Here is a 22901-nt window from a genome sequence, read left to right on the forward strand (position 1 = left end):
TGCCTCCCCTGTGTCAGCAAGGCATATGGCCGTACTGTGTGTGTGTGTGTGCGTGTGTGCACGTGTGCAACACCTGTGACACGTAACCTTACCGATGAGGAATTTCCTTTTTTTGTGACAGGCACAAAATTTTAAATGGCTTTTGACCAAGAGCCTCCTGAACGTTCTCGTGAACCTCATGAACTTCTTTACGGTAGCGTTGCCCTTTACCCTGTTTCTGTGGCTTTTCTGGCCCAAATCTCTGAAGATCCTCCGCCTTTTGAACATCGCTTACCAAACAGCACAGCGGGCCAGGAGCCAGGGCCCAGCTGTGTTGTCCTGTTTGGGGACTAAGCACCTCTCTGCGTTCTTGGCATTTCAGGCCATCTTAGTCTTCAGCGTCCCTGTCTTCAGTGTATGTTATTCTTGGCCCCTGAGAGGAATTCTGACGGCAAGCAGAGAGGCTGAGCTGGACCCTTGAGGAGGGACAGGTAGCCAAACTCATGGGCACTCTTTTGTGGGCGTTCTTCTTTATTCTTCTTCAGCCTGTTTTCTTCAGACCCACTCACTGCCTTCCGTGACGGACGTTCCTCTCTCGCGACACCCAGGGGCTGAGTGTGTGATGGGGGTTCCTTGCCCAAGGTTGTAACTGTCCAGTCTCCGTATTGCTGGGAATCGTGAGCACTGCCCACCCCAAGTGAGAGAGAGCATTTGTCATATTCAAACTGGAAATGCAAAACGAGAATTTTAAGATTCAATGAAAAACAATTCTCTTATCCCTGAGATAAGCAGATTAATGGTTTATCGTGTCAATATTTTGGCTGCAAACCATTATCTTGCCATCGATCCGGAAGAGATACGGTATTGACTCAGTAGCCTCGTTTACTTTTTGCTAACATTGTTTCTTTATGCTTTTTCTTCTTCTTCTGAACTATGACCTGAGGGGGCACCTGGGGGGCCCAGTCGGTTGAGCGTCCAACTTCGGCTCAGGGCATGATCTCACGGTTTGTGAGTTCGAGCCCCGCGTCGGGCTCTGTGCTGGCAGCTCAGAGCCCGGAGCCTGCTTCAGATCTTCTGTCCCCCTCCCTCTCTGCCCCTCCCCCGCTTGTGCTCCCGCATAAATAAACATTTAAAGAATACATATCACGACCTGGTTTCTTTTCCTCTGTCTTCTTACGACCAGCTCCTGTCCAGTCAGAAGGACAGGGTTAAGTTCACGCAGGAAAAAAAAGCGATTGGGAGCCATGGACTCGAGATGTCAGACTGGTTCCCTCTTTGTTCTGAAGCTGATGTGACGGACCCTTCCCCACTTCCCTCCTGTCTGTCCCCCGCACCACTCTCCCCAGAGACCTATTTTTGAATGTCTCGCTAGCACATCATAAGGTCCATTCAGTTCCTTGGAATATGTTTAGGATTTGTACTTTTTCAGTGTCTGCTGACCGTGTTTCCCGGGCCGCGTAGAGACACCACGGACTCCTTTTTGCTGATGGCTGGTGAGGGAGCCACTCGTCAGTAGCTAAAAGAGGGGAAGCTCGAACAGAAAGCGTGGCTGAAGTGGTTTTGTGGGACTGTGATTGCAGAGTGGGTTTTCATAGTAAGGGGCCGTTTGGTACTGCTGTCTCTGTGAAATGGGCCGGCCGGACACTTGCCTGTTCTTCGCGTCCACGACGTGTGGACTGTGGCGGCGGGTTAACGAAGGGGCCCAAGGGGGGAAAATGCCAGCTCCTCTCCCTGAGATGCGTATGTTTTCGGGAGGGCAGGGAGAATTGGGGGGTGGGGTGGCGGGACGCCCCGTGGCCGGCGGGAACATATGTGCACGTTCTCAGTGACCACAGCTGCCGTGGAGCCGTCCTTAACAATGCTCCCGGGCTCGGAGGGTAAATCTTCTCATTTGTTTGAAAAAGAGAAAGAGGGAACCCTCACTATCTTTACATTGAGTTTGGATCCCGAGCAGGAGGGAGGTGGGAATGGAGAGGGATTTAGACGAGCGGGATTTTCTCCCAGGCCTCTCAGCATGTGGACACACAGATCAATTTCTTATCCTGCGTTCAGCTGGACACTGGGTTAGAGACTGTGATCAAGACGTCCCCTCCTGTTTCGTATCATGTAACGCGTTCATTGCAGCCACTGAGCCTAAATTACTGTTTGCTTTCTTTCTGCCTGCCTTTTTTTCCCTCCCCCCCCGCCCCCCGCCCCCCGCCCCCGAAATGGTAAGAACTTGTGTAAAGATGGAGTTAGTTTATCCGTGCTAATGCTTTGATTTTTCTTTTCTCTTTCTCTTTGCCACAGTAGGTAACCAGTTAGGGGCCTTGGTACATCAAAGGTAAGCAGTGGGTTATGTTTTATTATTTATTGATCATTTCTAATTGTTTATTGATCCACCATCTGTACTAGAGTGTTAGCAAGTCAGAGGTTGAGAGTGTGAAAAACCAGGAGCTAGATTTCTTTAAGGCTCAGGTTTTGGTTTTTTTTTTTTTTTTAATAGTCCTTTCCCAGACACTGGAAGCTCGAGGGATAAATGAACAGGGAGTATTAAAAATCAGCCACTATTATATGTAAACTCAATGGACCTCTAGGATGTGGGAGCTGCTTTTTTTCTCTGTCCACCTACTTCTAATTTAAAAGAGAGACTGTGAAATTTTCCATCCTGATTTGACGGCTTTCCCCGTGTTTTGAGAACCCTTAACGTCTTCATCTGAGCAAATGTGTCCCGAAGAAGCGTGAGTCACTGGGCTTTCACAGGATAGAGCTTGTGATTCACAAGGAGTCGTGGGCCTGAGAGGGCAGAAGCCCAGGGCCCACCCCGTGCCCTTGCAGCAGGGACTTGCCAGAGAACCTTGGAGAAGTGCCCATGTGATCCCCTGCCTCAGTTTACCTTCATAGCCTTCCCTTACAGACTGGGGATTTAGAGAGATACAAAGGCCTGTGGGCTTTAAACAGACCAGTCTCTGTAAGGTGCAGTGTTTGCAGTCACAACGTTATCCTTTAAAAAGAATGAAATACACAGGAAAGCCTGGGACAGTGTCTCTTTCCTCGGATGAAATTCTGTGCTGTGCATCAGTTACTGTAACATATTATCCTTCATTTTCACCAGCAGCGATGCAGCTGTGTCCTCTTGTATGCTGCACAAATGTTGGGGGCTTTCTAGAAATCCTCAGGCACCAGTCAACCAGAAGATTTAGCCTGGGTTTTGCCATTGCTGTGTTACTGGTTTGCTTTGTTTTTTAATGAACTAAAATAATTTAAACGACGTCGACGTTGTTAGTATCAGACATCACTCTCCCATAAAGCCCTTTATAGAATTTTACTTTCCAAGATGTCCGTACTTTGTGCATTAGACAAGCTTCGGCCCCACAAGTCAGATGGAGCTTTGTCTCCAGGGAGCCCTGAGCAGCCAGCCCCTCTTCACACACTTCTTCCTCAAAGAGGGTCGGCTCTCACCCGTCCTGAGGGCAGAGGACCTGCCTGAGTTTTGCAACAATTTGTATTACGATAGCGTTGAATCCCGTCGGTAAATTCCCCAGTAACCCCTGTTGGGAATAGACAGCAGGTGCCATGCACACGAGCCGCAGTCTCGTGGCTGCACGTATGGGAGCACCGTCACCCTCCACCCCAGCCAGGAAACCCTTCCCACGGGGACCCCGCGCCTCTTTCCGGATGTGTTGGGCCCGCCGAGGCTTGGCGTTTTTGTCCGCGGTTTACTGATTTAGGAAGCTGGAATTGCCTGATTTCGGGCTGAGCTCCAGTAAGTACCCCAAGAGCCAGAGAGGATCCCTGTACATGTATAAACCGGGTGAGGTGAGCTCTGGGAGGCGAAGGCTGTTAGGTCTCATCAGACTGACACGCTGGCAAGTGATACTTACGCTATTGAGTTCCTTCCAAGTGCCACACTTGCCCTAAAAACGTGCGTTTTATTCGATCCTTTCCGTGATGGGTAAAAATCCAGCTGTGCGAGAGATGTTTAAAAATGCTTATTACCCTTTTTTCTTTTTAAACTACTTGCATTTAGCATCCTCCTAAGGTAAATGTTTAGATTTGATTGCTTTCTGGGGCGTCGGGCAAATTGGATATTGTCCGCAATACACTATATGGCAAATCGGAAGGTTTGTTTGAAAGAACCAGCACAGTAGTTGTTTAAAAAAAAAAAAAAAGTGAAAAACAGCCCAACACGTAAAGGACAGGATAGCGTTTAACGGAAGTACCCGATTATTCCGTCCTGGTCAGCACTGATTAGGCCTCTGTTGGATGCTGGTTCCATTGGGAGTATCTCACCCTAAACATCAGATAAATTAGAGGGAGGCCAGAAAACAAGAAAAAGATTGGGAAACGGGGAATGTTGAAGAGATGTTGAATATCTGTATCCAGAGAGGAGACCAGAAGAGAAAGCTAAACTCACTCCGCAAGCCCCAAAGAATGTTTTGAGTGTTAGGCAATACTGAGAAGAAAAGGCAGTTGTTAGGAGAGTTGACGGTTTCGTGAAAAATCAGCGGTTTCTTCCTCTGACACAAGGAGAGAGGAGGCTTGGGTCTTTTCGAGAAGTGATTGACCGGAGAGGGTCCATCAGACGGCGCTCTTTTCTCGAGGGCTGTGGCCTTGGTGGCCCAGTCGGCACGGTTCATTTTAAGTCTCTATCTTCCGGCATTGCCCGTACGGGAAATTTGGGGAAAACCTAAAATGGCTGTGAATTTCTTTATTCTATATGTTTTTCCAAAATGTTCTTTGTTTTTAGGGCAGTAATAACAGAAGAATTCAAAGTGCCTGATAAAATGGTTGGATTTAGTAAGTATCCGCATTACCTACTTGCCCTGATTAACCTTGCGGTGTGACTGTCACTGTGGTAGAATGCTTTGCACAGTGTGTCCCCCAGAGCCCCGAAGTGCTGTGGGTCTCTCTCCAGGCTGAGAGAGATTCGTGGGTCCCTCCCTTCCCACCCCCACCCCTGTCCTCCTCCCCACCGCACCCCTCTCTACAGTTCAGCTGGAGTACCCTGTATTTGTCTGCTGTGTTTCACCTGTGATTTTTTTCCATGGGCTCACCAAGGCCACCCTGATTTGTAGTGCTGCGAGCCGAGTGTAAATGTTTGCTGAGTTAATTAAGTCATTCATGCATGGCTAAAGATGGAACGGGGTGGGGGGGGGGCACGTTCTGACCTTGTTCAATTTGTTTCAGTTATCGGCAGGGGAGGTGAGCAGATTTCACGGATTCAAGCAGAATCTGGTTGCAAAATTCAGATTGCTTCAGGTAAGGCTTCTTTTTTTCGTAGATCTCAGTTTGGTAGAAATCAGTGTTTTGCCAAGTTTCCCAGATTCATTACCTTTGCTCGTTACTTAGAAGTCTGGGGGCCTGGGTAAGTATATGGGATTGCTGTCTTCCCAGATGAGAACCAGAAAAACCAGGGCAAAAGCAGGCCCAGACACGAGGCCCTCCGCAGTTCCGTGGCTCCTCGTGGCCCCTGCCAGACGCCTGCTGCCCTAGGATCTCTGTTTTCTGCACCAGGATGTTACGCCAGACGGCGGGGCCCGGAAGAGTGCTGGGGCTCTGGGATCACTCCTGGGGTCTGCCCACCAGCTTCCCTGCAGTGGGACCGCCCTGGCCAGCTGGGGGTTCTGGCTAAATGAGCATGTGTTAAACGCAGTCCAGGACCCTCCCCAGCTGGGTCCATTTCGACCATGCGACATGGAGAGAGACAGGTTGCGGAAGAAGCATTTTTATTAATAGGTCTAACGACGAATTTGCATTTGTTCTCTTTCCATAGTGGAGGAGGGGCTTTGGAGGAGGACAGTGCGCTAGAGAAGGTGTTATCCACTGAAAAGATACACATTACAGTGTCTTGAGGGCAGCAATTGGTGTTAGTTGTCCTTTTTTTTTTTTTTTCGAGTGAGAATTTTGAGAGGCAGCTTTTTTTTAGGAATAAAGTAAAGCATTGTGTGGTGTTGCAAAGCAAGCTTTTCCTGTGTGGTCACATGGCCCGGAACTAGTTCCACGGAGATGCCCCCGACGTCTCAGGGTAGCCTTGCAGTCGCGGTGAGATCATCCGGAGGTGCAGACCGTTAAATCCCTCGCTAGGGAGCCACCGGGCCGCTTGGGAACAGGCGACCTGAAGCCGCTCTGCGAGCGGAGAAACTGAGGAAGAGCGGGTTACAGGGCTCAGGCCCTCCTTGGCACAGAGACGGGTCCGAAATGAAGCAGGACTGGTCATTAGGGCCCACTCGGCCACCTCTGCCGTGTCCTCCCACTTCCCCTGCAGAACTTGTTTCGACTTTGAGAACCTAGGGTGGCACTCCCAGCTTACTGTTCTGCCCGCGGGTGGAAGCAGACCGTCTTTTTCTGGGACCCGGGCTTCTGTGGGGCCGGCGTAGGAGCCAGCCCAGAGAGGCAGTCTGTACGTGGGGCAAAGGCGCACAGCGGCCTGGCGCCCACCAACACACCTCCTCTTCTTGGTTCTTCTTATAGAGAGTTCTGGGATTCCAGAGAGGCCCTGTGTACTTACCGGAACCCCAGAAAGTATTGAGTAAGTTTATTTTATTTACTTTTTCCTTGTACTCTTCTTCTTCCTTCCCCACGTGGGGAGAAACGGAAGGGCAAAACTGTCACTGAGCACGGTGGATCTGTGCCGCGGCCCGGCCACGACAGCAGGAGCTCCTGCGGAGAAGGGTCCGGGAGGCTGCCACGCCAGGGGAGTTTCCTGTTGAACGCACGCGGTAGCGCGTTTCAGTCCAATTCCACAGAGTTTCTGGCGGCTGTCCTAACATCTCCTTCCTACACCAGGTCCCTTAAGAGCGTGCGCTCACCCCACCCGAATGCTCTAGTCAGCCTTCTTCTTCCTTGGCGCTATCTCCTTTGCCCGAGCAGGTCTGCGTTCGTGAGCCCGTCACTTCGGGAACCAGGGGGACGTGCCGGCACCAGGTCTTTTGCCTGGGCCGGTCCCCCTGCCCTTCTGACACTTGCGAACCAAACGAATTGACTCTCGGTGGCCGTGGCTCCACTCGGGGGGCTGTATGGACTGATCAGAGGGCATCTTGGCTTTCGGGGCCCTGGCAACCACCTGACGTCGCTTGCCGCCCCTGGGCCACCCGAGCTCCGAGCCTCGTATCAGATGCAGGCCTCGTCGATCCGACAGCCTCCTAGGGGACAGGGAGGTACTAACTTCCAGTCCGCTCGCTTCCCTCTTTCGATCCACTGAGTAGCGTCGCACTTGGGGACAGGGGTGCCGAGATTATGTCTGGCTCAAAAGACAGGGCTGTTTCATCGTCTCCATTTCTCCGGGAGTCCAGATGAGTTTAAATTCTCTTGTTCTGCCGTCGCATTGCAAGCAGTGAACCAGAATAAAGATTGCCGGCAGGTGTGCATTCTAGGGCACGCGGGATGGTTTTGCTGGAGTCACGGCATTTTTCTTCCAACACAGGTTAATTTAGCACACTAGCAAAATACTAAAAAGCCGCTAAGCTGAGAAGACCCGCAGGCCGATTCTGCACACAGAGGCTCAGGACTCCCAGAGGCAACATCTGTTTCCCACCTACTCTTCTAACCGTTCTGCGTCTCTTCTCCCCAGGCCTTCGGGGTAACAGGATTGTAACTTCAGGACAGTACAGCCAGCCTGTGTAGTAGCTGAATTCTTCCCTATTGGAGGAACCAAAAAATAGGTTGTACGTGGTGTTTTAAAGACTAAACAGTGAAAACAAAACAAAAGCCAGCCAGGGGAGATTCTGGTGCAGAAAAGGCAGTTGCCCCATCAGGTGGCCTCGGTGGGTTGGGTGGTACTGGTTGAACACTGCGGTTTCCCTCCCCCGCCTCCAGATCAACCGGCACCAGACAGCATCGCAGGGAAAAGCAGGGTCCTGAAAATCCAGCCGGAAAAGCTCAGAGCAGGTGTTTGTCACCCTACAGCCGCACCAGCGTCCTGCCTCCTCCCTCTCCCACCCCTCGAGACCAAACTGGTGGTTCACAGCCTTTGCTCAAAAGTCGTAGATGGGGCGCCTGGGGGGCTCAGTCGGTTGAGCATCCGACTTCGGCTCGGGTCACGATCTTATGGTTCATGGGTTCGGGCACCGCGTCGGGCTCTGTGCTGACGGCTCGGATCCTGGAGCCTGCTTCCGATTCTGTCTCTCCCTCTGTCTCTGCCCCTCCCCCACTCACACTCTCTCTCTCAAAAATAAATAAAGATTAAAAAAAAAGAGTCGTAGAGCAGGTTGGTTAGGGAGAAGACCTTTGGAGTCTGGGAATTCGGATGGTGATTACTAACCCTTGCTTTCTTTCCTCCCGTCTCGTCTCTCGCTGCTCTCTCCTGCCCATATTTAACCAGTTGTCATCCTGAGTGTCTACTCTGGGGGAAGCGTCATGCCGGACTGGGGACCAGAGGGAGCAAAGGTGGTCTCTGCCCCCATAGCGGCTGACATTTCTGATAGGAGACGAGACACGTGTGTGAAGTGAATGCCAGACAGCAGCACGAGCAGAGGGCAGGCTGGAAGGGGCTGTGTTGGAACACTGGCGTGTGGTGTGGGTCGCTTTTAAATTCTAGCCCAGTAGCGTGGCGGATGGCAGAGACCTCCCGGGTTGTGGGGGCAGGAGCTGGAGCTGGATGGAGGGCTGCCTTGACTCCTTCGTGTTCTTCCCCCCGGTGCTGTTTCCCCTTCGTGGGTGCCTAGCGCATTCATTTAATGCTCCTTCTCTTGTGATTCTCTTCCCGCCCAAAGACAAGCCAAACGGCTCCTGGGGCAGATTGTGGATCGCTGTCGGAATGGACCTGGCTTTCATAACGACATAGACGGCAATAGCACCATCCAGGAAATTCTTATCCCCGCGTCTAAAGTGGGTCTGGTCATCGGCAAAGGAGGGGAAACAATAAAGCAGCTGCAGGTAGGTGAGCCCTTAGCACAGCGGCGCTTAAACAGACCTTCCAGCATCGCCGGACAGATGCTTCTCTGAACATTTACCCTGGCCAGGCCTGAGGCCCGCTGTGATGCCGAGTCCTGCAGCTCCCCCGCCCCGCCCCCCGAACTTAACCACGGCCTTGGGGCAGTGACGCTCTGCTAGGATTTTACCACCAAATGACCACATCTCAGATGAAAAGACTGTGTCCAGAGCTGGGGCTCTTAGCCAGCCGTACGCCCCCTCGTTACCTGTGTGATCTTAAACACGTTTCTGTATATCTCGAGGACTCGGGAGTCCTCGTCCGTAAAGGCGGGGAAGTGCCTGCCTCACTGTTGTCAAGAAGCTGAAATAATACTCGTGACCCCAGCCCAGAGCCTGCTACTGAGCAGATGCTCTGTGGATGTTAGCTGCTTCTGTTCCAGAATCCCCCATCAGAGACCTGGGGAGCCAAATGTGTTTCGGAATTGAACAGCCCAGGCAAGTTCCGGGACCGCACCCTGTAATCCGATGCCTGTTTCCATAGCCAAACACAATGACGGTCACGCTCAGTGAGGGAAGGGTCTAGAAATAGGCTTCCGTGACCTCAGGCTGGCTTTGCTGCCAAATGAGTTAGGAGCAGACTTTTATTTCCGAACTTTTGGGCTTTCGAAGTGGCAGGTCAGGGGTCCTGGTCCGCCGTGGGTGCCCTCTCGTGGCCCAGGCCCCGGACAGGTGACACGCTTGTGCGTGGGCTCCAGAGCCCTGGAAGCCGGAACCCGCCTGTTGCTCCCTCCCTCCCGCTCTGGAAGCCCCGGCAACTTGCTGTCAGAGCCCGTCCAGCAGTGAACGAGAGAAACGGTCGCACCCACTTCTCAGAGCTGTGCACCAGCCCCAGCGAGAGGATGTCCGCGCTGGGCACTACATAAAAATTGCTCACTAAACTGGGATCTTCTGGGGACCAGGAAAGGAAAAGGGTTGGGGGAACTGGTTTTCCGTCTCACACTTGGAGGCTCTCTGGCATGGCCTGTATGCCGGCATCCTCGGGGGACAGCGCCTCGTGGTGGGTGGGACGTGGCCCAGCCCTGCTTCTCATGCGGCACTGCGTTCTCCTTCGTGGCGGTGAGGGCCATACCGCGTGCTGCCCCCACAGGAGCGGACCGGTGTGAAAATGGTCATGATCCAGGACGGCCCATTGCCTACGGGAGCAGACAAGCCTCTCCGCATCACCGGGGACCCGTTCAAAGTACAGGTAGGAAAGACACCATGAATCGGGCAGGCCCCGGGTGTGGGGGTATCACCTGGTAGGATGTGTAGGGCTTTTACATCATTCGGGAAGTTCGAAAACTGGATGGTCCCTTATTTAAGGTCAGCCGTCGTCCCAAACCAGGTGTGATGGTGGAAGGGCTCGGGGGTTGTACTGCCTACACCAGAGCCACTGGCCACAGGCAGCCATTTAAATGAACTCGGATTCAATGATTGAGCTCCTCATTTACACTGGCCATATTTTGAGAGCCCAAGGGCCCCATGAGGATGGTGGCTGTGTTATGGGTGACTTACCCATAAACGAAGATGGTTTTGTTGCACTGATCGGATGCAGTTTTCCACGTGGTGGCCTGTGGGTCCCCTCGGGTGCCGGCTCTGTTTGGCTCTTCCTCGCTTGTTCTCTCTCGGCCCGTTTTTGCAAGGCCTCCAGCTCAGGCAGGAGGTGAGCACCCCACGGGCACGTGTGTGTCCTCGTAGCAAGTGTCCTGTGCCCTGAGCTCCTAGCCACAGAGGGCAGCCCGTTTCCAAAAGCAGGGAGGGGCTTAGCTGGAAACCGTCATGACCTGAGCTGAAGGGGTGGCTCCACCGTCCACCTCTTGCTGTCGGCAGGGATGCGAGTGGGCTGCGGGCGTGGGGACATGGCTGTTCCCGTGTGATGCGAAGGTTCTTTTCCTGCCCGCTGCAGCGTGCCTCGCCTTTGCTGCACTTAGAGGAGCTCCTGGGTGACGCACCTTGCGAGCTGGTCTGTCAGCAACAGCTGTTCCTCTGTCGGAGTCTTGGCGCTTTGATCCAGTGGATATTACCAGTCTCTGGCAAAATATCCCCCCCCCCCCGACTCTCCCCTCCCCTCCCCAGCATTATACGTACGTGTGTGCGTGTTTATTTACGTATTTATTGTAGTTGACCCACGATACCATGTCAGTTTCAGGGGTACAACATAGCGACTCAACATATTGTGAAATTGTAGACATTGTGATAGAAGTGTGCTTACCGTCCATAACCGTCACCATACAGGGTTATTACAGCATTATCGACTGGACCCCCTATGCTGTACTACTCAACTCCGTGACTTACTTATTTCATAACTGCAAGTTCATGTCTCTTAATCCCCTTCACCTATTTATCTTTGAGAGAGCCTGAGTGTGTGCGCGAGTAGGGGAGGGGCAGAGAGAGAGGGAGACAGAGGATCTGAAGCGGGGTCTGTGCTGACAGCAGAGAGCGTGATGCAGGGCTTGAACCCACAAACCATGGATCGTGACCTGAGCTGACGTCGGTTGCTTAACCGACCGAGCCACTCAGGAGCCCCTGTAAAATAATGGTTTTAAAACAGGATTGAGGGCCAGTGATTAAAACGGTCTCTTTCTGTGGGCTGCAGTCAGGGACACAGCCCTTTCCACCCTTCAGGTGGGCCCAGGTCCCCCAGGGGCCTTTCCTCCCAGGGCTTTTCACCTCTTCAGTTGCTTGCAGGTGGGCTTGCCTTCTCTGTTGGAACTTCTGGTTCTTTTATGAAAAGAATACCAGAGCAAAGAGCTTATTTTGTTAACGCTTCAGAAATTTGCAGGAAAATAACTACAACAGGTTTTCAGTATTTTTTTATTTGAAAATTGTCTGTTTGCTATATTTAGTATAAATTATTGTTCATTTGTTTTCTCTCTGTCCCCAACTTTAAAAAAAATTTTTTTTTAATGTTCTTATTTATTTTTGAGAGATGGAGTGTGAGTGGGGGAGGGGCAGAGAGAGGGGGAGACACAGAATCCGAAGCAGGCTCCAGGCTCTGAGCTGTCGGGCCAGAGCCCAAGGCGGGGCTCGAACTCACAGACCTCAAGATCGTGACCTGAGTCGAAGTCGGACACTTAAGCGACTGAGCCACCCAGGCGCCCCATATCCTCCCCAACCTTTTATCATGAGAAACTTCAAGCTTACAGACACGTTGAAAAGAGAGAAGAGTGAGCACCTGTGTAGCCCCATCCTGCCTGTCATTTTACCACACTTGTGTCTGTGCGTGTGTGTGTGTTATTTATTCACTTACGTCCTCCTCGCCAGTTGTAAGTTAGTGGCAGGCGTCAAAACTGTCCGCCCGTAGATCCTGCAACATGTCTCTCCTGAGAACTAACTTCCGCAAAACCAGGCCTAAGAAAGTAACAGCAGTCCCCTAACATCCTCTTACAGCCTGTCCGTACTCCCGATTTCTCCAAATGTCAGAAGACTTTAATCGCTATTTGGGGACTTTTTGGTTTGGTTTGGGTTTACCAGAACCAGGGTGCAGTGTGGGCTCCCAATGACCTTGAGCTGTTCTGCACGGCTGGTGCTTAGGGCAGATTCCGGTGGGGCTGGGACTGGTGTGGGCCGGCCGGCTGGGCTTCGGTGCGTTTGTGGGGAGAGGAAGGACGTGCCCCCAGGATTGCCAGGCCTGGGAGGCAGTCTTGGCCTGTATTTGGGGTATTTGGGGTATTTGATCTCTGGGTACTAGAAGGTCTTTCCGGGCTCCTTGGGCTGGCCTTTTCCCTTTATGTCCCTGCTGCTCCTCTGTGATGGGGTGCCTTGTAATGTCTTCTCTTCCGTGGAACCTGCCCACAGAGCTCTCCGAAAGAGACAGTGTGCCAAAATGCCTCAGGGCCGTCTTAAGCTCTGACCCAGCACAAATGTGCTGATCCGACTGTGGCTTAAAAGAGGGTGGGCCCTGGTCCGTGTGGATATCTTGGGCAACGTAAGGAACACATCACCTACGATCTGATCGGTGTGACCCTCACTAGCCTTCCCCTGTCTCGTGTTGTAATGCAAGAAGGGAGCTGTCCCACGGCCAAGCGCCTTCTGAGTCTTTCAGCCCAACTTAACAGGGTCTGATCTCGAAATTTCCCCTGGTGTCGTGTCTTTCCTTAGGGTTTTGTTTTCCGTAATGCCTTTGCTCTGTGTTCACGCAGCAAGCAAGAGAAATGGTGTTGGAGATCATCCGGGAGAAGGACCAAGCTGACTTCCGAGGCGTCCGCGGTGACTTCAGCGCCCGTGTGGGAGGAGGCAGCATAGAGGTATGCTTGCCCGGCGGGCTGGTTAGTTAGTTCCCAGGCAGACGGGCCTAGCTTTGGGCCCAGCTTTCAGATCGTAGGCCACGCTTTGATCTCATCTTGGCAGCCGGGGCGGGTGTGAGGAAGGACCCAGCCGTAGGGGGAGGAGCCAGGCGGTGGGGGGCATAGCAGCCGTCCTGCATTGCAGGGAAATGGGCCATTCCTCTGGGTTGTGAGGTTTTCCTGCTGCCCAGGTGAGGACCAGAGCCCAGATTTTCTCAGTGCTCTGCGTCGTGATGTATCAGACTTGGAAGCCTGGCTTGGAAGAACGGGATGAAAAGCTTTCCTTTCGAATGAAATCTTGAGATCCGCAGCCCCGTGGGTGGACCTTGCAAACGTCATGCTTAGTAGGATAAGCCAGATACAAAAGGATGAATACCGTGTGATTCCGCTTACGCGAGGTGCCTAGAATGGGCGAGTGCATAGAGACAGAATGGAGAGGAGAGGTGACCAGGGCTGACGGAAGGAGTCTCCATTCAATAGAATACGGTGTTCTGGGGGCCAGCGATGAAAAGGTTTGGGGGATATAGAGACCGGTGATGGGTGCGTAACGTTGCAAGTGTTTAATGCCGCTGAACTGTATACTTATGAATGGTTACGATGATAAAGACTGTGTTCTGTATATTTCACCGGACAAAAGAATGAAGGGCGGGGAAAACGTTTCACGGACCGTTAGTATAATCATTGTGCACGGTACATTTGTGCTTATTTCAGAGAATTGGGAAGATAAGGTTGCCATTTTTAACCTGTTTTTTGATAAGGTTTATCTTGCTTTGCTTCATTTTTGTGACTATTTCGATCGAATATGCTTAAGAGGCAGGAATGCCATCGTCAACCATGGTATTTTTCCTTTTCCTAAGAGGGAGAAACGTGGTGCATTATATCATTTCCAGGAAGGCACTACAGTCAAAATCAAGTTGTCTGTTCTTTCTTTTCTTTGTCTTTTTTCCTTTCTTAATGTACCCTTTAAGAAACAACCGATTTGCAGACAGCGCTGATCAGGTTCTGTTTCCCTGTGCTCTCAGGTGTCTGTGCCGAGGTTTGCTGTTGGGATTGTAATAGGAAGAAATGGGGAGATGATCAAAAAGATTCAGAATGATGCCGGGGTGAGGATTCAGTTCAAGCCAGGTTGGTTTTGATGACTCTCAAAAACCCTTAGTGCCGCGAAGCATTATAAACGCGCTTAACGAGACAAGGACTCTGTACTTAGCTCATGTGTGTGTTCTGTCCGTGCCCCCCTCCCCTATTCTATTACCAAAATACCAGTCCAGCTTTCTCTGGGCCCTCATGGTGTTTCCAACTTTCCATTTGGTCAAGTAAAGCCTTCAAAAAAAAAAAAAAAAAAAATCTGTTATTTTGACTTCATCATTTAAAGGTAAAACCATTTGAAAAAGGACTAATATCTTAAAACGAAGGACAGACAGTTCCTTAAATGTTATAGATTTGCCTTCAGGAGCAAAATTATTTACATTGTCTTCATTTCCCTGAAGATGGGAAAACATTGCAGTGTGCTGATTTTTGGAAACATTGCCATACCTCAACCCTGCTTCCTTTCGCGTTAATTGCTTTTTGTTTCTGTAATGAGATCTTTTTAAAATGGCTATAGCTTGGGGCGCCTGGGTGGCTCAGTCCGTTGAGTGTCCAACTTCGGCTCTGGTCATGATCTCACGGTTTGTGGGTTCGAGCCCCGTATTGGGCTTTGCACTGACAGCACAGAGCCTGCTTCAGATTCTCATCTCCCTCCCTCTCTCTGCCCCACCCCCACTCGCTGTCACAAATAAATAAAAAGATTAAAAATAATAATAAAATGGCTAGAATTGCTTGACAAGTGACTGTTGGCATAGACGGTGTAAAAAGAGGTAGACGCATACGTTTCTCTGCGCATCTGGTAGGAATATCGATCGCAAGTCAGACTGACCTTTGTTTCCAAGTTACAGTTGGGCTTTTTCTAACCCAGTCTCTCCCTTTGTTCGGCAGACGATGGTGTTAGTCCGGAGAGAGCCGCACAAGTCATGGGGCCCCCAGATCGGTGTCAGCACGCAGCACACGTCATCAATGAGCTTATTCTTACAGCCCAGGTGAGTCCGGCTCTCTCGAGTTGGGACATGTCCCCTGCAAAAGCTGATAGTGCCACCCAGGGTCTCGGGACGGCACCACAGAGCAGTCGTGCCCTCTCGGTCACATTCTGGAACCCAGGTCTCTTGTCGGTTGCCTGCCTCTGGGGGCACAGCCAGCGGCCTCTCTGCCTCTGCCCGTTTCCTGCCTTCCCGTTTTTTTGGTGCTAGCTTCTCGCCCTCCTGACTTTATTGTCCCAGGATCTAGCTTTTGTTCATTCGGTAAGTTCCTGGCTGTGGGAACTATCTCGAGAAGTACAGTGCAGGTCGCCAGGTTTCCAGCCATCGGGTGCACTGGGCACAGGACTATTCGGCGAACTCCCATCTTTGCTTCAGAAAGCACTTCAGGACCCCCCAGGTCTTCGGGCTGCCTTCAGGCCCTGGATTCCGCACACATCTCTGTCTCGGGGACGTGAGCAGGCGTGTGTGACGCCGTTAACATCTCCACCCGCACCCCGGTTGTGAAGTGCCCTGGGAGTCGCTGTGGCCGAGCTGGGTCGGTCGGCGTGTCCCCTGAGGGAAATTTCAAAACACCTAGAGCCGAAGAGAGAAGCATGGGATCGGACACCACAGCCCCAGCTCTGCTGTGAGCCGTGCGAGCTGGGACCGGTCCCCGCATCTCCCTGGGCCGCGTCCTCTCCCCCGTAGACCGAGGGGTGCGCGTCGGGCCGCGCCGCCCACGGGGTCCCCCAAGCCGTCAAGCGTCCGTGCTGAAGTTACGGGTTTATAGCCCCCTCCCCAGACTCCCCGAGTCAGCACACCTCAGAGAGGGGCTTGGGCTTCCTCTGGAGTTATGGGCGATTCTTAGGATTAGATGATCTCAGAAGAGAATCCCTCCGTGAGCCCAGCATCCTTTTTAGCAGAGAAGCGTCTACGGACCCGGAGCTGCGGAGGCACAAGCAGCACCTCCGAGAATCTGATACCTGCTGGGGAGTTGGCTCTGTGTGTGCGTGCACGCGCGTGTGTGTGCGAGCGGGCACGCATTTAACGTCTGTCCCTAAAATCGCCACGTTTACTCACTGTTTGCGACTCGTAATAGCCGAGCGCAGGGAAAAAGGCACTCCAATCATCTCCGCTTTCTGCTGGTTTAGATTCTGGGTGAATGCTCAGTTTACTCTTGTCAGCAGAGGCAGGTCTTGCCGAACGTTTGTCTGCTGTGTTGAACATCTGTTCAGCTTCTCCCTTCCGTGAAGGAGCTCTCAGCTGGACCAGGTTTGCCCTCAACAGATAAAGAAGATGAGGGGGCGCCTGGCTGGCTCAGTCGGTTAAGCGCCCGACTTCAGCTCAGGTCGTGACCTCATGGTTCGTGGGTTCGAGCCCCGCATGGGGTTCTGTGCTGACAGCTCAGAGCCTGGAGCCTGCTTTGGATTCTGTGTCTCCCTCTCTCCCCCTCCCCCGCTTGCTCGCTCGCTCACTCGCTCTCTCCCTCTCTGTCTCTCAAAAATAAACGTTAAAAAACCAAACCAGATAGAGAAGATTTTAAATGCTGCAGCTCCAGAGTGACTCAGAGGGCCAGGACCTCCGATGAGATTGGCTGCCCCCCGAGGGAAAGGAACCTTCTGCTGGGTGTTGGCCTAGGGTGTTGGCTGAGGGATGTGCTCTCTGCTGGGGGCGCAGCGTGAGGAGTCAGATGCTGCTCCGCCCCCAAACCACGGGCCCAGCCGCGTGGCTTGTTCCCTCGGCCTCGGCGTGGAGGAGAAAACTGGCTCCTGATACCTGGACTGTAGGGCCCAGTCCCAAAGACTGCCCAGCAGAGGGGCGCTGGGCCTCAGACACCGGAGTTTATGTCTGACTGCCTGTTTTAGTTGGATGGTTCAGGGCTGTTTATGTAGCCGCCCACGTTAGCCTGCACACGTCCTCCCTGAACGCGCCTGTGATTGGTGTTAATTCTGGCTTTAAGAGAGCACTTCACAATCTGAAACGTGAAAAGGTGCTCAGGTTGTAATGCGTGGCGTTGATTCCATCCCGTCACTTCACCTCCTCCCCGGAGATGAAAAGTGGTCCCGGTGGCAGTGGCAGAAATCGTCACTCGAGCTTTGCTTCCCTCCCAGGAAAGAGATGGCTTCGGAGGCCTCGCGGTGGCCAGAGGACGAGGCCGTGGCCGTGGCGACTGGAGCGTGGGTGCCCCCGGGGGCGTCCAGGAGATAACGTACACCGTGCCGGCGGATAAGTGCGGCCTCGTCATCGGCAAAGGTAAGGAGGAGGCACCGGCGTCTCCGACAGCAGACGGGTCCCGTACGGTCCCTCCAGAGCGTGCGGGCGGGTCTGTGTGCCGCACTCGACCGAACGTGCAGGGTCTGGGGCTTCCGCTGCCTTCTGTGGGAACCCGACCGGGTCGGGTCTTCTCACGAACATGGGCAGAGCTAGTCGTTGGCTGCCGTGTGTGAACAGATAGCGGGGAAGACCCACCGGCAGCAGAGCAGGCGCCGGTTGTGGGCGAGGCGCCCTGCACGCGAGGGGCCTCTCAGCGTTTGCCGATCGACTGATCGGCGATTCGCTTCCCTCCGAGGAACTTAGAGGAACGGTTAAGATTGTTGCTCAAGTGAAGAGTGCCGTCCGACAAGCGTGTCACTTCCGGTCCTTAGCGGGCGTGGGCACTTGGGCCCTGTGGACACGCGGGAGGATGGTGTTTTACGTTTTTGGCTCGTCTCCCGTGAGTAGCAGACACCCCGCGGAGGGGAAGAGAAAACTGACGGGATCGTGGTTTCTGGGCTTTGTAGAGAGTGTTAGCAAGAAACCCTCGTTGGCGGCTGGTGTGGCCCCTCTCCACCCTTCCCTGCGAGCAAGGGAAGAGCAGGCAGACATCCCTGCGGCGGCGAAGGTGTCTCCGTGAGGGGTACCGTCCGTGGGCCCTCGGGGGAGCCTCGCCGGGGGCAGCACGTGCGCGTTTGACAACCTGTGGGGGATGCAGAGACAGGCTCCGCCCCAGGGTTTCTCCAGTGTCCGCGACCACCAGCCCTCCCTGACCTGTCGGAGACGTGCTAATGATCCACGGCGCGTGATCCGAGAACGTCTTCGACAGGGAGTTGAGGCTGCCTTAGCGCGCTCTCGTGCGCCCTCCTGAGCCTCTCGGTCACCTTCTGGAGTCTGTGCTTAGCCCTGCCCATGAAGTGTGTACGCGCTTGTATGTGTGCTCTTGCCAAATGTTTATCTCCCGTCGTCTCTTAGATTGTTTACCTTTTGGAGGTGGCAGGAACGGCGTGGGTTCGTTTTAATTTCCCGGCAGGGGATACGTGCTGATGAGCGTTCAGTGGATATTGTCAGCTGCCCAGATGCTGTGTTAAGTCAGAGCCGCCCCCCGGACCGTTGGCCTGGCTGCTGCGAGATGAAAACCAGTAGGTGCCCGTAGGCTGAGAATCAGATCTAGGTTTCTGTGCCTTTTGAGAACCGTTTTGTCAGCGAGGTTTGACCGTGCATCTCCTCTAGACTGGCAGAATCTCGCCGCCTTTACTGTGACCGCTCCCCGGAGTCCGTGAAACCTGGGTGCGGGCAAACGGCCCCTCGTCGTGTGTCCCCGCCAGAGTCCCGCTGGGCGACTCCCGCACGAAAGTGACAACAGTGCAAGGCGGTGACCGATCCTGTGTCCCGGGGCTCCGACAGCAGCCTCGATAACCCAGGGTTCGGCGAGCAGGGTCTCTCTCCCCGCCACGCACACCGCACACGCGGGCTGGGTGTGAGGGGCGCGCCTTCTTCGGAGAGGCGCGTGGTGAGGGTGAGTGAGGGAGGCAGGAGAGGGAGCCACAGGCAACCAGGCCCAGCTCCCCCACCCCCCCCACCCCCCGGCTCCAGCCCTTGGACAGACGCTGCGCCTCCCGGGGCCCCTGCTGGATTTCCATGATAAATACAGCAGTGGTGACAGATAGTGTGGCCAGCCCTGCTCTTGTCAGCCGGGCCTTTTAGCAGGTTTGATTAATTGCTTTACGATTTCACGTCCAGCCGGGGGGCCGCTGGTGGGTCGCTTCTGCCCCCCATCAGGTGGAAGAATGGACAGGCTGCCGAATGCGTCTGTAGACAGCCACCATGTGCCAAGCTGGTGACCTCATTTTGAAGGAAGGTGAACTTAAATTAACTCCTTCCGGCCCCGTGCGGTTTTGTGGTGCCTCTTCACCTTCCGAGCGTGCCGCCCGGGCCTCCGGGATCAGGGCCTGCGGGGCCGCTGCTCCGGGGCCCGGCGGAGGACAGCCGGTCTGGGCTCGGCCTCAGACACACGCGCAGTTTGTGCGCTTGCCTCCAGAACCCGAGAACCCCGCCGCGTCTGGGGGGGACTCAGGGCCTCGGCCCGTTCTTTCTGCTCTTTGTTGCACCCCAGAGACACTTTGCCCAGGACTGGCAAAGCTGTTCACGTGTCATGGTGCAGAGAAAATAAATTCACGACCTGGGAGCGGAGGACGGCAGTTCCAGGGCTGGGAGGGGCTCGCTTCTACCCGGGGGCCGGGGGAGCCGCTGTGGGCAGGCTTGCTGTGACTTCCATGTTGGTCAGTGCCCTTTGCTCGGGGGGGAAAACGCAGGGACGCTTTTCTGGAGCTGTAGCAGAACTTCACGTGCACGTCCCGACCCGTCGGTCTGCGGAGTGCTTTTTCATTTGCTTTTAAATTGAAGCCCACCCTCAACTAAACTGACATACGGCACCAGCCGATCTGCACCAGGCCCTCTCTCCGAAGGCCATCAGCCTCCTGGTTTCCTTCCTGTGGTGCCCGCCTTCAGGAAGCCTGGTGGGACCCCGGCCCCGTCTTTGCTTCCTGGCCCCACAGCGTCCCGTCGAGGACGAGATAAGACACAGGCTGGGCCTGCTCTTGGGAACCCCTCCTTGTCTACTTGCCCCAGCAGCGGGCTAGGGGGCCGGTTGTAGCGCAGGAAGGATGGTGGACGTGTTACCATGAAATGACAGATGTCATCTGAGGTTGGTTTTGACTCCGGGCCGGGTGGAGCGACACAGACTGGCCTTCGGTCTTTGGTTTTCATCACTTGGGGCTCTCTGGTCTCCTGCGCCAGATTTTCCACAGACTGTCTTTCTCTAACATTCGCAAAACTCTGCTCCCAAGTTTCCTCATACTCTGTGCGCCCCCCCCCACCCCCCCAATGGAGCAGGACTGATCTGTAAGTTCTGTGAAATTTCTAAAGAAGAATCACACCATTGTGACACTGCTGGAGCCTTTGTTACGCAAATCTCATTAAGAGACTGGAACTCTCACGGGTTTTTCAAAGAGTCCAACTAAATTTTCATTACCCCGCTCCACCCAGGCCCCTGTGACCCCCATCTCGGCTGCCTCTCTGTCTAGACCTGCCCCCCCCCACCCCCCACCCACGGAGGAGGCAGGGACCCGAGAAGTGACAAGATGGGACGTTGGACGCCCGAGTGGGCTCCAGGCATTGTTGGAGCCGGAGGCCGTCTGTTTGCCCTGTGGAGGGGGGAGAACTGGAGCGAGGCGGCCCACGCCGGGGCTCAGGGGGCCCCCATTGTACGAGGAGGATGGGGTGCCTTCCCTGGGCCTGGGACGGCCGAGCTCCCTCGTGTGCATCCAGGGGCCCCGGGCGCCCCGCGGTGTCTGCTTCAGCCTGGCTCGGAGGGAAAGACCAGCTTCGCTCACAGGTCTGGTTTTGCAGACGAGAGGGCCCTGGTGTTCGTCAGAACCGGTTCGGAGTAAACCGAGGGCACTTCTCTCCCGGGTGAGGGCTGGGGCGCGGGCCCCGCCCTTCCCTCCTCTCCACGGCCGAATCCTCCAGAATGTCCGGCTCTGCCCCCACTGCCACTTATCCTTGTGTCTTGTGTCCACCTGCCCGCAGGAGGTGAGAACATCAAAAGCATAAATCAGCAGTCGGGAGCGCATGTGGAGCTCCAGCGGAACCCCCCCCCCAGCACCGACCCCAGCCTGCGAGTATTCACCATCAGGGGCGTCCCTCAGCAGATCGAGGTGGCCAGACATCTCATAGATGAGAAAGTTGGTGTACGTACAAGGTTCTCCCTACCTGGCGTGACGATAGCTGGGTTTCCTTTTGGGATGTCCCGGGTACCTGTCCTCCCCCAGAAGCTCGTACTTCCTGTGCTTTCCGGCCCTCGCGTGCCGTGAGGGCCACCCCTCCCGCTTTGCCACGGGGGGCGGGGAAGGTCGGGGCCCGGGGTGGGGGGGGTGCCAGGCGAGGAAGGAAGCCCTCTGGCAGGTCTCCCCGAGGCCCCCACAGCTCAGCAGCTCAGGCCCAGAGCCGTGCGCCCCACAGGCTTAGATGAGCAGCCCGGGCAGCAGCCTTCCCCCCCGGCGCTGCCCCGACTCCCGCGGGCCTGGCCCTGGCGGCCGGCCCTGCAGGCAGCGTTCATTGACTCTGGCTTTAGTTTCAGGCGCCTCAAAGCAGATAAAGAAAGGGAGTGTTGATGGAGGACAGATTGGCCACTGCTCACCTCAAAGGGGACGTAGAATGGCAGAAAGAGCCATGGGCCAGCCTAAATTGACGGGAGAGTCAAGCAGGTTGGTCCCGACCCCCAGGGTGACACGCTAGGGCCGTTGTGGTGGTGCCAGCGTTGGCTGCGTGTGGTATCGGTCACTCCACGGGGCAGAAGCCGTTTCTGCAGAAAAAGTCCACTGTGGGGAAGCAAGGCTAGTGAGCGTCATAGGGTGTCTTGACCTCCCTCGGCTCTGTCTCCCCGAAAGCGGTAGTTTGCCTCGGGGTGGGCCTGGGGCAGAGGGCGGAGGTGCGGCCCACAGGCAGTGAGAGCTCCCTCTGTGCCCATGACAGGGGACCAGTCTGGGAGCACCCGGAGCCTTCGGACAGAGCCCGTTCAGCCAGCCGCCCACGGCGCCTCATCAACAGTGAGTCTCACCTCGGTCTCTGCCTCGAGAGGCTCTCTCTTTCCAGCTGCTTCCAGGGAGGGCCAGCCAATAGCCGGAAGTTCTGGGTGTGGGCAGGTCCCATCCCTTTGGCCCTGTCTGCTGGCCCCTCTGTGTCTAGCCTGTTCATAGCCCGCTGAGCGGTCCCGGGGTGAGAGCCTTCCCGGAGGCCTTCCTGGAGGCGGAGGGCCTCCCGGCCCAGGCCCTCAGGCACTGTGTTCATTTATTCTTCACTTTCTCGCAGTGCTTTTCCTCCGAGGAGCTCGGCCTGCTTCCCCAGCATCGCTGCTAAGGTGAACGGAAACCCCCCCAGCACCCCTGTGAGGTGGGTGACTTCTCGCTCCGTCGGGACGGGTGGCGCTGGGGCCCCGGCCACTGCCAGTAGGGGGCGGGGGAGCGGCGAAGGGCGAGGGCGAGGCCGGCGTGGCGGGAGGGGGCCTCAGGCCAGGAGGAGGGGGTGTGACCTGCTCTGGGACGAATGACCCTCTCGTCTTCCCAGCGGTCCTCCGGCCTTCCTGACCCAGGGATGGGGCAGCACCTACCAGGCGTGGCAACAGCCCACCCAGCAGGTCCCAAGTAAGTGACTCGGGAGGAGGCGGGACCGTGCGCGCCGCGCGGAGGCCGAGGGGCTGCTGTGTCTGACACGCGGGCTGGGGAGCCGCCGGCAGGCCCTGCGGAGACAGGGTGCGTGTGGGTCGCAGCGGCTGCCCGGCTGAGCGGCTGGCTCCCTCCCGTCCACCTCTCAGGGCTGCCCTTCCCTTCTCTCTGTCCCTCTCAGGGCCGCACTCCTGTCCGCTCTGCTCCCACCTCCG

At 55.0% G+C, this 22901-nt stretch overlaps 1 protein-coding gene across 6 annotated transcripts in view; it reads left to right on the top strand.

Moving 5' to 3' along the window:
- The window catches only part of FUBP3 (far upstream element binding protein 3), a 50915-nt gene that overhangs the window by 22221 nt on the left and 5793 nt on the right, over positions 1–22901 (top strand). For 3 of the 6 annotated variants that reach the window (XM_040482647.1, XM_040482652.1, XM_040482653.1), the window contains 14 exons: positions 2269–2302; positions 4709–4758; positions 5149–5220; positions 6433–6490; positions 8673–8835; positions 9980–10078; positions 13014–13139; positions 14180–14282; positions 15132–15232; positions 17320–17461; positions 21053–21213; positions 21998–22071; positions 22334–22414; positions 22589–22665. In XM_040482647.1, coding sequence (XP_040338581.1) covers positions 2269–2302; positions 4709–4758; positions 5149–5220; positions 6433–6490; positions 8673–8835; positions 9980–10078; positions 13014–13139; positions 14180–14282; positions 15132–15232; positions 17320–17461; positions 21053–21213; positions 21998–22071; positions 22334–22414; positions 22589–22665 — 1341 coding nt within the window. Of the gene's footprint in view, positions 1–1101; positions 1473–2268; positions 2303–4708; positions 4759–5148; positions 5221–6432; positions 6491–8672; positions 8836–9979; positions 10079–13013; positions 13140–14179; positions 14283–15131; positions 15233–17319; positions 17462–21052; positions 21214–21997; positions 22072–22333; positions 22415–22588; positions 22666–22901 lie in introns of those variants that run through there. The other 3 variants (XM_040482654.1, XM_040482648.1, XM_040482651.1) reach the window with 3 other exon arrangements.

This window comes from Herpailurus yagouaroundi, unplaced genomic scaffold, assembly GCF_014898765.1.
Source record: "Herpailurus yagouaroundi ecotype Mexico unplaced genomic scaffold, PumYag 160, whole genome shotgun sequence".
Lineage (NCBI taxonomy): Eukaryota > Metazoa > Chordata > Mammalia > Carnivora > Felidae > Herpailurus > Herpailurus yagouaroundi.